Genomic DNA, 14,079 nt, shown 5'->3' with positions numbered 1-14,079 from the left:
TCAACCAATTCTTCGTAATATCATTAAATCATTTTTTAAATCCAAAGGATTAAACATCTTTAACACGTTCAATTTAGAGTCAATATGTCTATGTATTTTTTTTTAATATTTTTTATCAACAATCTAACATATGTCCTAGATATTCTTTAAGTAAAATCAAATAGGCAAAATCTTTCTCAAATTGTTTTCTTCACGAAAGGTAGAAATCGTAGGAATTCTTCCGCATTGAACTTGTTAATCTTCGCACTACTTTCCCCAAAATCGTAATCTCTAGAGCGCCATATAGGGAAATTGAATTCCCGCGCTCCGAAAGCGCCTTACATGGCGCATGTGCGAAAACCGTGCAATTGCCACGCCGTCAGGTGGTACGATGATACGCACATGCAGGTGAACTCTGGTCGGCTGAATTAATAGACATTCAAGACGAAATGTTTCTATAAATAATCTTGATGCCGTGATGCGTAGATGGACCAGAGAGGGTACAGAGTCGCCTAGAAGCCGCTGCAGTGGCGGGCTGCTCTAGGTAAACCAACTCTCCACTCTCTCTTTCTCTCTTTCTTCTATTTCGCTGTTTCTGTCTCTCTTTCTATCCTTTTCCCCGTGTAACATACGGGGTGGTGGCGGCGTCACGTAACATCGACTCACATATAACCTCCAAGAATCTTCACCAAGAACTTAAAGCAACTACGTGAACCAACAAACTAAAACTACTTGTAAAAGAGAAAGAAAATATACTAAGAAACGCAACGTGGATTCAAACTGGAGGAGGAAAGGGCGCGATCGTGAATAGGCCACACGCGACACTTCAAATCAGCCAGCACATCGTCATCAGGTAGGCAGAGAGGAAGAAGAGACTGGAGGTGGACAAGTGGAAGCTCAGGGAGTGGGGATGGAGCCGGAGCAACGTGGACGCACCTCACGAGCGTCGTCGACGTCGAGCCTCGGCCGCGAGGTCCGTTGTGGCTGTCAGTACTACCAGAGCGACTCGCTTCTGCCGGAACGACGTGCTCTCCACGGTAGACCGCCGTCCAGGACGATGCAGCAGCCACCTGCGGTCCGCTGCAGGTCAGTAATAAGTCAGACCAAACATTTTATTCTACCATCGACTAATAGACCAATCTTGGAATTGCGTCCAAGTATTTGAAACACAGTTTGGAGCTTGTCTATTGATAGTTTTCTTATACCTCTGTATATATAAATAATACGTGTATATTTTTATATATGTGTACATGTACATGTATGTATAATGTTGTCTACGTGTTTCTAGTTAGGTTATATCTAGCTCCACGTTTATGTATGCACGACAATAACCAAGCAACGCTTTGAAGCAAATGCTAGTAATTTGGTATCCAGGCTAGTTCATTCCTTTTCCAGCTGAAAATAAATGAATATTCCTTCCGATTGGTATCCCACACGCATAGATACCAGTCGATGTTGTATAGGTTACGCGTCTCGACTATGCTCGCGTTCCACCGCAGCTATTTAAGGTTCGCCCGGCTGGCTATACATAGAATCCTCGGTCAGCTCGGTTCCGCGTCCAAACTCCTCTCGTATCCCTCTGTCTATCTTTCCAATGATGTATGTGGATGTACCTATGGCTGGAGTCAGTGGATGACTGTAATGTACAGGTATATACATGTGTGCGTATATGTATATGATTGGAACTGTATGTGATTTTGAATGGTGTATATCATTGTACATTTATGTACGAATGTATATGATTGCAGGTGTTCATGATTGGAAATCTGCGTATATGTATGTGAGTATAAATAATTGTAAATGTACATGTGGATAAATGGTATGAATGTAGATATATACTTCTGTTCATAAGTTATTCAATATCTAGTACATTGAGGATAAGAATAAATTTTGTTACAATTATGAAAGGGAATTAACATTTGTTAACCATTTATATTACAAAACAAACTATATTATATTATAATTACCATATATCTTAAAACTTTGACACAAACTTTATCATTTTAAATATTTTCTTTAAAATTAGCGAGTGACTGATGGACGAGTATGAATATGAGAAATGTACACGTGTAGGTATAATTTGATGGATAGAGAGGGGGTTGATGACTGTCGGAAGCGAAAGGACGCGATTCTAACCTCCAAGTTTAAACTCGATGAAAGGGATGGATGAATAGACACGACGCGATTAAGTGGGCATCGAGTCATTGTACCGCGATAATAGCAGCACTGGTATCGATGATCGGTCTGTGGAAAGTCGTGATAACGCTCAACCAATCAGGACAAAGATAACAAGGGATTCTGTGTCGAGGATTCTTCAAGATAACCGAGAGTAACTTGTGCTGGATGATTTTTAGATGGACTGTCGAGCGTATCCACCTTTATAAAAAAGCAGGCATAAAAGAAAGTAAAAAGTTTAACAAATCTAATTTAAATTGCGTATGAATATATTCGTACTGTTGCTGCAAGTATAGTTAATTGAAAAAATCTGGAGCTAGATATTTTTAAAAATTTAGTATTGGAAGGCTGGACGCCTTTTTATTTAAACTATAAGGCATGTCGAAATTTATGAGGTATGTAAGAAACTATCAGCAATATTCAATTTAATATAAACAATTTAAAAAATTATATACAGAGTGTCAAAGGGTTTAACAACCAAACTTTTTTAATATATTCCATCTTATAATCAGTTTTATAATTGTACGTCTGTCATACTATATAACAATTAGTCATAGCAATTATTAAAACTTCTTAACAAATTTTTAAATAATTTATGTTTATATAACATTTTGTGCTTGATTGTGTATCGAAAAAGTTTAACTGTTAGCTCTAGAACACCTTATGCACATATAATAGCTGTAAAAATATTGTTTATTAATTGTTATAAAGTACAATTAAACTAAAATTTAATATTTGAAAATTTAAGAAAGATTTAATAGAATTTAAGAATTAATTAATATTGTCACTGTAACAGTATTCCTGCCGCCCTCGAAGAAAATTATACCTAAATAAGGATGTGTCTTCCTTCAATATTGCCCTCCTGAATAAGCCGTCTGCAAATTAACCCTGTGATCGAAACATGAATACTCCAACTCACCGCTGGAAGTTTGCGGTCTGTCCGACCAGTGGCTACTTTTTCCACTGTGACGTCGTCTTTCAGTGAAACGAGCTTGAATTGATCAGACCTCGTTTCCTGGTGTTTGCTCAATAATAAGACTGACTCTGAAACTAACAGTATTCGTACTAATGGTACAAACGTAATCACGCTCAAGATAAAATGGATAACATTAACAGTTATTTAACGTAAATGTGTAAATTAGTTGATAAGTGTTTTTTGTATAATTACTCAAGTTCTTAACGCCCAAGTTTATAAGAAAATAATTAATCGTAAAAATTACTACAAAATAATAGCGATAGTTAAACTGATCATTAACTCCAAAGACTTAAGTTAGTACGTAACATCAAAGTTTCAAGTCGACAATCCATTTCAAAGAATTAAGTTATCAGGCATATAACATTAAAATTCATGCTGACAACTAATTACAAGAATCACTGCACAAGTTAACAAACTTTAAGCTACCACAAATTGCAAATACCACTGCAAAGATCAAGAAAATGCAAGATAACAAATAAGTAAAAAGACTGTACTATGTGCAAAGGTTAACAAAACTTGAATGACTAATTACCTATTATCACCAACCTAAAGGAACCATCTTAAGAGTTAACAAAATCTAAATTGTGGATCACATCCAATAAGCCAGAATAACTTCAAAAATTAACAATACCTATAATCATCATTTCAATCAAAATTACCCATTTATACAAAAGTCATCAATTACCTCCAAAAGAGAACCGCTTTAAGAATTAACAAAGTCCAAGCTACAGATAACATCGAACAAGATAATCTCAAAAGTTAACAATATCCAAATTGTCAATTAACCATTTGTATATGAACTAATTTTGAGAGAAAGAAAGAAAGAAAGGAAAAAATGCCGGTTAGAGCGAGAAGAAAACAAGTGACTTTTCGTAACAGCGAGCACGAGTACGAACCGATCGCGGCGCCGTCGCCATCGCCAAAGCCGGCGACGGCGCCGGTCGTGCGAATCACCGACACGGATGTGGTGCCCGTCGCTGACAGCGACGACAGCATCGACGACCGGGCAAGGCTACCGCCGGAGCTGACACGGGCCGGCGATGTCGTCCTCCCGTTGGACGGCAAGATCGAGGACACCGCGATGGAAGCTCGCGAGCTCGTGGAAACCGGCGACACCTCTGAAGAATTGGAGACCCCGCAACAACTGCAGGAGCGGCTCGAGGAACGATTTTTAAGCGCTGCTACTCCAGGCGCTGAGTCCAGGACTGATGGAGAGGTCAACACTAGTCAAGTGAGTAATTTTTCTCTGGATATATGATTTTTGCATATACTTATGTACAGTTTAATTTTATTGATAATTTTTATTTATAAATCTTTTGTTTACAGTTTTGATCTATCTTTTCTTTCTTGTAGGATATTTTTGATGTGTGAAGTAGGAATTGGAAACACTGAGAATTTGTATTAAAGTATCGAAATAGAGTATTGAATATTGAAAAGACAGAATTGTTAAATATATTTTCAGTTCCATTGTAATATTTAAAAATTTTTGAGTTCCATTAGATTAATCATAATGAATTTTCTGAAGTTGATATTACCAAGTATCTACTATTAAATTAATGTTATTCTGTATTTTTAGTTATTAACTTGATATATTTATGTTCCTAAGATTGTACTACTAATTATTACTAAAATTATATACAGTATCTAATAATAACATACATCGCGTCAGCTGTAACTAAATTCTTCCAATGATACGGATGACGCACTGACAGTAGGTCACTAGAGCTGGAAGACTCAGTTTCTGAATACTTCATACCATACAATACAATAATACTTCATACAATAATCAGATTGTGTCAGCAAAATGTGGGAATTATTTTGATATGATGAATTCATATTCCTGAAGTTACACTCTTTAATATTAAAAATATCAGCTACATAAGGATCAATATTTTTCTAATTAATATTTTTTCAAACTTCTTATGCAAAGTTTAACCTCGTCTATATTTGAATCTATTTAAAATAATTGTTTTCTTGCTGGAAATATGCAGGCATGTTTCAGTTTACTTAAAACATTTACGTTTGAAATTTTCCAATTTTACATTTCTCCAATAAGAATATTTTCAACCTTAAATTTCCTACACATAGAATACAATAATAAAATTCAGACAAGAATTTTTCATGCACCTTATATAACAATATTCAATTGTTTTTTTCTTTCACCTTCCTACCTTAGGTCAAATTACTACCTTCATGATCTCGAAGCAAACATTTCCAAGCCAAAAATGAAAACCAACAATCTCCTTGGTCAGATTTACCCGGCAGTTATCCCAGCAATTCTCCCCATCCAAAGCAACAAATCAGTCAACGGTAACAAAGTATGTAGCAATTACCTTGTCACGATTTGGACTCTTTTTTTTATACCTTTTTCTTTTTAAGGAAGTAATTCGATGCTCATCGCTCAGGAGAAGAATTTTCCAAAACGAACACGAATTGAGGAATGTCGCGCGAATATTCATTCGTTTGTTGCCCACGAAGGCCTATATTTAGCAAAACACGCGTATAAAAAGCATTGGAGCCAACGTGTCACTGTCCGATGGCCATTGTGCAATCACATCGCAAACGTTCCAGAAAACTCGGGCTTTTCCCATTCGTTACACAATCTTATCTTGTCTCCTCATAAATCCTTAAAGGAGATCTACCGTATTTAGCACAGTGAATTGCCCTACGTTTCGTTTATTTGTAATTATAATGTTTCTAGAAGATGTTATCACAAAGATTCTTAACATTTATTTATTTGTTTTTGAGAAATACTTTTTTAGATTGTAGATTCTAGATTCTAAAGTTCAGGAGAGTATCCGACCCCACATGAAAATTTTCTTCGGACAAACGCGAATTCACCATCGATGAATTTCGACGTGCATCTGGTCGGTTATGCAACACTTTAGAAGCTTTGGTTAGCGAAAAAATAATAATTGATGGATAGAAATGCAAGGTCTATTTTGAGACGCAGTAGTTTCCGCGCTCTTCACGAACTCAAAAGCGTTTCTGACTCATTAATGTTGCGAGATGTCTTGGAAATGCAGTTTGAAAGAAAAGGAGGTGTAAACCCAGTGACAGTAATCTCTCATTGTGTCCATTTCTACTTTGATTGTAACGACTGACTTCCGTTTTATTATTTGAGAATTTTGAAGAATATCAAAAAAATATGAAAAAAAGAAAATTATTAAGTTTATTCATTCAAAGATCGTTACATTATATAAAAAAAATATTGTTATATTTAGTAAAGAAGAAAATTTTATTGATCACAAAAGTGATAAAAAATTTGTTAGATTCTATTTCTGGAACTTCACTAAGGTTTCATACAAAATAAAACACAAAAGTATCACTATTTCTCCTTTTCTTATTCTTTTGTATCCTCTTTTCATTCACATCATACTACTTCTACCAAAATCTACCACCTACCTCACAAACCAATGTGCCCAATCTGTCTTCCTTCTCAAACGCTTCTTCAAACTCTAACATTATGTTCCTCAACCTGTAGAAACGGAATTTGATTGCATCAAACGTAATGAAACATCTCAACCATACCAAACATGTTGTCATCGGTAAGGTAGCTCACAATAAATCTCAAGCATCTCTGCAACGTCATCTGCATTCAATCTCGATCCTCACGTGAAAGAGCCATTCGATCGCTTGACGAATTAAGCATACCAATCTTTTTATTTCAGGTAGACTCATTGGCATTGGAGGAACTTCCTCTCCGTCGCGGTGCTCGCGGCTTGCCCCAACGTCTAAAAACGCAGGCTAGCAAGCTACGTTCCCGTCTGAGAAACATGCAACGACCCACGTTCGCCTTCACTGAGCGACAAAAGCAAGACAAGGCCAGGACGACAAGCAGCGGTCGCTCGGACAGGTCCAGATCCGATAAGAGACCCAGTCGAATGGATAGAATACGATCTTCCTTCTCAGAAAGACCTAGATTTAGCTTACCCGATCGTCCGAGGTTATCCTTGCCAGACAAATCAAAGTTTCATTTACCCGAACGACCGAAATTCAACTTTCCTGAAAAGGCAAAATTCCATCTACCTGAGAAAGCAAAGTTCAATATCAAGAAGCCTAACATTCGACTACCTAACGCTCTGACTCGCAAGAAATCCCCTGTTCACGAACAACGATCTACAGATTCCACGATGGGCTCCAAGAAGAATATTTTCGACTTTCCTACTTATCCGCGGATATTCGATAAAAAATCAAAGAGCAGAGGCGAATACGCGACCTCTACGCCAAAAGATTCGAGGGCACAGTCAGCAGAGAGTGCTACGTTTCCACGAACACGTAAAAGAACCGACAGATGGACTCAGAGATTTAACAAGACTACTGCTTTTGGCGACGAGGACCAATCGAATGAAGAATCTGCGGCAGAAAGGGCTCAACCTTGGCGACACCCTTCCATAGAGATGCCTAGATTGTCTATGAGCGAAGAAGGAGCAGTCACGATACCCTGGGAAGAGAAACACAGGGAGGAAGAGTTTCAATATATGGATTATGAACAGGAATCCCCAGAAATTTCTGATCGTCAGCCACATCCAAGGTCAGAAACTTCCAGGACAGAAGAAGAATCGTATAACAGAGATAGACCAGAGTCAGATCTGATATTGTATCCAACTGAAAAGGAAATATATCAACGCGATGCTAGAGAAGAAGATGTGGAAGAAGATCAAGAAGAATGGAGACCAGAGGAAAAGATACCTAAAAAGCAATTCAGACCTATTCCAAGATCCAGGTCCTTAGAAGAGGTTCTTCGAGCCAGGCAAGAAGGTTATGAAGGATCTTTTGCGATGATGGATCCAAGAAGATATGGAGTACACAAGACACCATCCGAAGAAGAAGAATACGAAGAAGACATGGATGAAGACGAGGAACCTGAACCATCATCCGCTCAATCGGATAGAGAACAACAACATTCGAGTGCCAGCTCCTGTGATCGACGTCGACATGGGGTTATTGAAGAAATTGATTCCGACGAGTTCTTCCTACGAGAACGTGGACTCAGTCAGGATGACATGACTCTTGGTAAATATTTAAATAGTGAAATCAGAGATGTTTTGAGAACAGAAGGAAATGTTTTAGCCAATGACGACATGGTACCGATTCCTCCCATGAGAAAGAGGTCAATAAGAAAGCAAAAAGAAGGTTCCGTGGAGTCATATGATGTAATGCCACCAGTCAGGCCAAAAAGGGATTCAAACAAGGTTCATCGGAGCGAATCTACGGATGAACAGGTCCGTGATCAAAGCAGTAGCGACTCCAGACACAGGATAGTCTACCAGACAGAAGGAGAACCTGCGAAACTTCCAATTGAACCGTTGGACGATATTGTAGTAGTGAAGCCTATGCGTAGAAAATCGAAATCCTTACAACGCAGTCGATCACAACTTCCTGTGGATACTCCACATCCACCATCACCAACGCCAGTGGCACCAACTCGACGGAAACGATTGCGTAAGGAACTTGAGCGTAGAAATGACGAAATAGAACCTATTTGCAATGGACACACCGATTGGACCAGTGATTCTGCCCCTGAGAAACCTCTTCCATTGCCACCTACAATGACCACAGAACAATTAGAGAAACAAGAAGTATACACAGTTGAAGAAATCATGACAACGAGTGAAGAGAATATTCAGAAGCTTGGAACGAGACTTCAAGGAGAAAAATATGTGGAGCCAGCACCTATACCACCAAAAAGAAGATCTAGGTCTAGGGGAACTTCTGTAGCACTTGATGAAGATAGGACATCTCATGGTGCAGAGTCATTGCCAGAAGCTGGTTATGTGGAGGAGGATATTCCACGAGATGACCTTGATCTAGGAAGAGAATTAATAGGTTATGCCATTATAGAAAAACGAGAGAAGCCACCTAGACCTCCTCCTCCGAGGAGAAAGAGGGACAAGTTTGCTACTACTCCCAGATCTGTTCCTCCTAAACGTCCCCAAAGAGCGTACAGTACTCTTGGCCCAGCTAGGTCTAAGGAGACTAATATATTAACTGACGATACTTATGATATGACCCTGCAAGAAACTGAGTCTACTCCATACATAGAAATCGACTCCGATGATGGAGAACACAAAAACCTCCGTAGCAGTGAAGTTCTGAGTAAAATGCAGGGACGACCACTGCCAGCTCCACCTAGACCACCAAGATCTAGAAAAGATAGATCTATAGAAAGATCCACTCGTGAGATACAACAGGAAATTGCTATGGAAACGACCACTGCCACGCAGACAGATCCCTTACCTGATGACATGGTGATAGAGGAAGAAGTAACACAGGCAAAGCTACTTGTAGCACCATCTAGCTCAGGCTCCCAGATTATGGTATCCACAGAGAGAATACCCAGTCCATCAAGTATGAGCACACCACCTGTTCCTCCTTTACCAATGTCTCAAAGACTACGTAAGGATGAACAACCAGAACCTTCATACGATACTGTCTCATTAAAATCTCCATCTCCAACTAGAGAAATGGAAGCTTTTGAGGACAAACACTTATCCGCGCCACATCTAGGTGAACCGATTCATAGCGACGAAGACACGCATTTAAAGTCCATTAGATCCGCCCTGTTTTCAGATGAACCTGTGAGGATCACCAATCTAGAAGTTGCTGACCTAAGAGTGGATCGTCTGAGCGTTTCCCAAATTGAAGCTGGTAAAATCGTTGCATCTGAAGTGGATGCATTGGTCGTTACTGCATCTGAGTTGAAGAACATAGGTGGTAGCATGGAGGAGAGTCTGTCTCCTTCTATTATTAGGGAGTTGATGGCTATAAGAAGCCATTTGGAGACTGTGGCTGCATCCAAGGTTCAGGGTCAAAAGGAAGAGAGCAAAACGATTGAGGCGAAGACAGACATTCCCGTTGCACAGAGGCGGAGCGTCGAAAGGAAGCCTGAAGAAGAGTCAGTTTGTGGAGATGCAGAGGAAGAGAAACCAAAGAGCGAGGATCAAAAGGTTGTTAGAAAAAAAGCAAAGGATACATCAAGCACACATACACTATCGGTCGCGCAGGTAGAGGACAAAGAGTCGACACACACCCTAGCAATTTCGCAAGTAGTACCGAGTGACAAAGATACTCCTAGCACACAAACATTACTAGTTGGTCAGGGTACTGAAGATAAGTCCTTACGAATTCTAGATACAGAAACCTCTCTTTCATTGAGCCCGGATACTACTAAGGAGTCCAACATGGAAGAATCCCGCGTGTCCCTTCCCCCATCCATAGCGACCGCCATGGGAGAGAGCACGGAGCCCAGGGTGTCTCTGGATCTCTTGTCCGAAACTAGCAACGATCCAATGGACCCCACCTTCGACTCTAAACCTTCAGAGTCACAAGAATTTTTGACGTCACAGGAAAAGGACAAAGAGACTTCGCCAGAAATCAGCGAATGGAAAATACGAAAGTCAAGGTCCAGGTCACCATCTCCAATAGGTATCCCTAGAACACGACAGACTGCTTCTCCAGTTAGATCACTACCACCTGCCATCTCTGTGACTCCGGACACACCAGACAGTATCGTGAGTCACGGCATTACCAACGAGATGCAGCCGCAACGTGCTGTAATTTCTTACACTTCATACACAGATCAGTCGGACAGAGAAAGTCAAAGAGAATCGTCCCAATCGCCAATTCCTCCCTTCCCTATAGGAGGTACTCATCTCATAGCGTTTCCAGCTTCACAAGTTCCCTCACAATTTTTATCCCTGGCCAATCCTAGCCTTGACACAGAACCGAGTATTGCAGACAGTACCAGGCAATTGGTCAGAGTTCTTCGATTAGCTGGTTTAAAAGTTATGAGACATTTTGTGGGATATATGTCATCTATGGTGGGAGAGGAGTCGAGAGAGAAGATCAGAGAAGTGGAACTAACGCTGTGTGCATTGTTGCTTCTGGTTGCTGGCTTATTGATATTCTTCTTCAGCAACCCTAGAACAGTTACGCATCATCATCATTGGGACTATTTTAACCCACCAAAATAATAAGGTACAGATGGTGTAAGAAGACTATCTACAAATAGAATCTATGCTATTATGTTTGTTTCAATTGTCCGTTGCAAAGTGATTTTATATACGCATAATGGGCATTCTATTTTTACGATCGATAAGGAATAAGAGAATAGACCTAATACTTGCAGTAGAGTAATAAGTACACGTATTTAAAGACAATGAAGATTTGGTCATGCAATTAAGTAGTTAGGTTTGTACTCTATAGTTAATTGTTGAACGCTTGTTATGTGTTGGACAAATATGTATGAGTTACAGCCAATCAATTGACTGATCAACTTTTCCCAGGCGAATATTCATTATGTTAAATGATACATGTGAAAGAAATAACACCTACCATAATTTGCTATGAAAATACTTGTATTTAATTTCTTAAGCAATGAATATGTATAAATACAATGTATATACATACATATATATCATGTATGTGTATATGTATAATTCAATTACAGATACCTTATTACCAAAAATAAATTTTGCAACGACTATTTTTTTATCGACACAGAGACTTGTAGAAAAAGATCAAATACGAAATATCATCTAAAACTCATCAATCGACAAAGTATAATACGTGAAAGAAAATAAGATAAAGTTTTTCATGCCTTGTCTAACCATTTGACTAGATACGAATATACAATATCAGCGCCGCATCATAACAGTTAAGATTTGAAGCATGATTTGAAGAAAATATTTTTTGATACCTTATGAACATTACAGGCTATGTACAATTTTATTTTAAAGTAAGATTCCATATACTGTAACAACAATAGACTCTAAGGAAACATAGAAAAATTAAAAAATATTGCGTTCACACAAAAAGATCTTCCTCGTACACTATTAAATCTCTCCTATCTTTGTGTGCACTTTTCTGTGAATAATTCGCCGCAATCGGCGACCACATGGAACTAGATGTAGCGTCAGTCATAGCTTCTATTATGGGTTGTCTTCGTGCCAGTGATACTTTCAACTGAATAGAAGACACCATACTGCCGTCCATTTCGCTAATTGCTCTTTCAGCAGCTTCCGTTTTATCAAACGTAACAAATCCACGGCTAAAAAGTAAATAAAATAAATAATACAAATAATACAAATTTAAACTTTCAAATAGGATAAAATATCTGGAATTAATATTAATTACTTTTTTTCTGTTTCCATCGAGATATTTATAATATTTCCAAATGTTTGAAAATGCTTTTTTAAAAAATCTTCCGATATCTTGTAACCACATACAAATATTGTATTTCCAGCTCGTGGCTTCATTTCTTGCTTAGATGGTGGTTGAATATCTCTGCTAGTACGATCCTCTGGGTCTTGAGCACTCACAAAACTATCGTACAAATCTTTAACTCTTGGCCTTACTGTTTCTGTTTCTTCTTCCTCCATTTGTGTGGCTGAGAATGGTTGATATGAGCTCACCGTCTTTTCTGTACTGTTTAATTTTCTTACTAAACCACGTGGTCTTTTAAAAGATTGTTCCGGCCGTTTAGGAGTTTTTGGAGCAGTAATTACTCCAGATTTTATCAATTTCTTGGCAACTTCCCTGGCATCCCTAGCTTCTGTTGGCCGCTTTGGAGCTTGTGGTATTCGTTCAGCTTCTTGCTTTGGTGCTTTCAAATCTTGCAATGCCTTTTTCTATAAAAATATTAATATAAAATACATAAAAATTACACAGAAAATAACAAAATAATAAATAATAAAGTAAATAAATAAATAATAAAATAAATAACAAAAACCAAAAACATAGCCTGTAAACATATCAGTAACTTCCCATCATAAAATAAAATTTACTAAAATAAAATTAAATTAAAATAAAAAATCAAGTAATTTAAATACGATTTATTCTAATCATGCAAATACATAAATAATTAATTCGTAGTATTAAAAATTAAAATATTTATTACAATATTAAAATGTGTAAACATAACCTGTACCTTTCTTTTAAGCTTATTATATTTCGCTTGCAACATCAATTCTTCTTCTGTTAAATTCGAAGGGAAGTGTAAGTATACCATATTTTGCATGAAATAAAAACAAGTATAAATTTCTGTTTATCCGCACAAAAATTTTATGGAAACATTCAAAGCCAAGGTTTACGTTTCACTTCACTGTTTGATGTTTCTAAAGATTTTGGCCACATACATATGTTGGCAAGCACGAAAATGAAAATGGACGAAAAATTTCTTTAGATTCATATATCATAGATTTATCTCCATCTCATTTATAATAATATTATATCAAATAATACTATGAAATGAACAATATATATTTTCTAGAAATATTTTTTGCTCAATTCTAAAAAATTGGATAATTTTTAGGTTATGTTGGAATGTAAATAATAAATATTTTTTTAATCAATCAGAATTAAATAATAGCTTATAAAATTGCTAATAAAGTTACAAAACAAGATTTTTATTTAACCACTTTATAAAAGAGAATCTTTTTTATTAAAAAAAAGGAAGGAAAATATATGTCGGAGATGAAAGGACACCGAAACCTTCCCTCTGGAATTTCGGGAAAATACTGCCCATTTGTACTTGTTTGCGATTTGGGCTCAAGGCGACCATCAGTCGCCGAATGTAGCCGCGGTCAACGGGACGGGCGCTTCATCTAACAAAGGTATGGAGGGATAGTATGACCCTCATTAAAGGAAATACCCATAGAGGTATCTGACAGTAAAATATGCCAATGGTTCCTTTGGACAATGAATACCTGCTGTTGAGGTACGTACACAGCACAAGTCCAGTTAGCCCGAGGACCCGTTATAAAACCTGGCTATTTCCGGCAATTAAGATTTTTCAAACGGAAAATCTTAATTGCCGGAACGTCTTTGTCCCAAATTGACCAATTGACAGTGACGTCAACTTCCCTTACTTTCGGAACGAGGGCTATACTATATATCTCGTGTCCTTAGACAGAACCTAACCTAACCCCATCATAATTTTCCTCTGT

At 37.8% G+C, this 14,079-nt stretch overlaps 2 protein-coding genes across 8 annotated transcripts; one reads left to right on the top strand and one right to left on the bottom strand.

The window, feature by feature from the left end:
* The first annotated feature begins 455 nt into the window (after positions 1-455).
* LOC117235174 (serine/arginine repetitive matrix protein 1) lies at positions 456-11,700 on the top strand. Of its 7 annotated transcripts, none has more exons than XM_033496961.1 (4): positions 456-1,065; positions 4,010-4,361; positions 6,802-10,137; positions 10,265-10,421. In XM_033496961.1, the coding sequence occupies exons 1-4, from the start codon at positions 890-892 to the stop codon at positions 10,286-10,288; spliced, it is 3,888 nt and encodes a 1,295-aa protein (XP_033352852.1). In that variant the 5' UTR covers positions 456-889; the 3' UTR covers positions 10,289-10,421. The 7 variants fall into 7 exon arrangements, with proteins under 7 accessions (XP_033352852.1, XP_033352853.1, XP_033352847.1 ...); XM_033496962.1 differs by having other exon boundaries at positions 457-1,065; positions 6,802-10,080; XM_033496956.1 differs by having other exon boundaries at positions 458-1,065; positions 6,802-8,146; positions 8,204-11,700.
* Positions 11,701-11,837: 137 nt separating this feature from the next.
* LOC117235177 (negative elongation factor E) lies at positions 11,838-13,294 on the bottom strand. The gene is made up of 3 exons (XM_033496974.1): positions 13,062-13,294; positions 12,269-12,762; positions 11,838-12,182 (listed from the first exon to the last, which is right to left on the bottom strand). Exons 1-3 carry the CDS (start codon positions 13,149-13,151, stop codon positions 11,939-11,941), a joined length of 828 nt encoding a protein of 275 aa, XP_033352865.1. The 5' UTR covers positions 13,152-13,294; the 3' UTR covers positions 11,838-11,938.
* Between the last annotated feature and the right edge of the window lie 785 nt (positions 13,295-14,079).

This window comes from Bombus vosnesenskii, unplaced genomic scaffold (genome assembly GCF_011952255.1).
Source record: "Bombus vosnesenskii isolate JDL3184/JDL3185 unplaced genomic scaffold, Bvos_JDL3184-5_v1.1 scf7180000013314, whole genome shotgun sequence".
Taxonomy (NCBI): Eukaryota; Metazoa; Arthropoda; class Insecta; order Hymenoptera; family Apidae; genus Bombus; species Bombus vosnesenskii.
This window is presented reverse-complemented; position numbering and strand designations above follow the sequence as displayed.

Excerpts from the sequence above, each read along its gene's own strand:
- LOC117235174 (XM_033496955.1), top strand. The coding sequence starts at position 890 with ATGGAGCCGGAGCAACGTGGACGCACCTCACGAGCGTCGTCGACGTCG. Across the intron at positions 1,066-4,009 it reads CCACCTGCGGTCCGCTGCAG|CGAGCACGAGTACGAACCGA; the intron begins GTCAGTAATAAG and ends TTTTCGTAACAG. Across the intron at positions 4,362-6,801 it reads GAGAGGTCAACACTAGTCAA|GTAGACTCATTGGCATTGGA; the intron begins GTGAGTAATTTT and ends TTTTTATTTCAG.
- LOC117235177 (XM_033496974.1), bottom strand. The coding sequence starts at position 13,151 with ATGCAAAATATGGTATACTTACACTTCCCTTCGAATTTAACAGAAGAA. Across the intron at positions 12,763-13,061 it reads ATAATAAGCTTAAAAGAAAG|AAAAAGGCATTGCAAGATTT; the intron begins GTACAGGTTATG and ends ATATTTTTATAG. Across the intron at positions 12,183-12,268 it reads TCGATGGAAACAGAAAAAAA|CCGTGGATTTGTTACGTTTG; the intron begins GTAATTAATATT and ends TTTACTTTTTAG.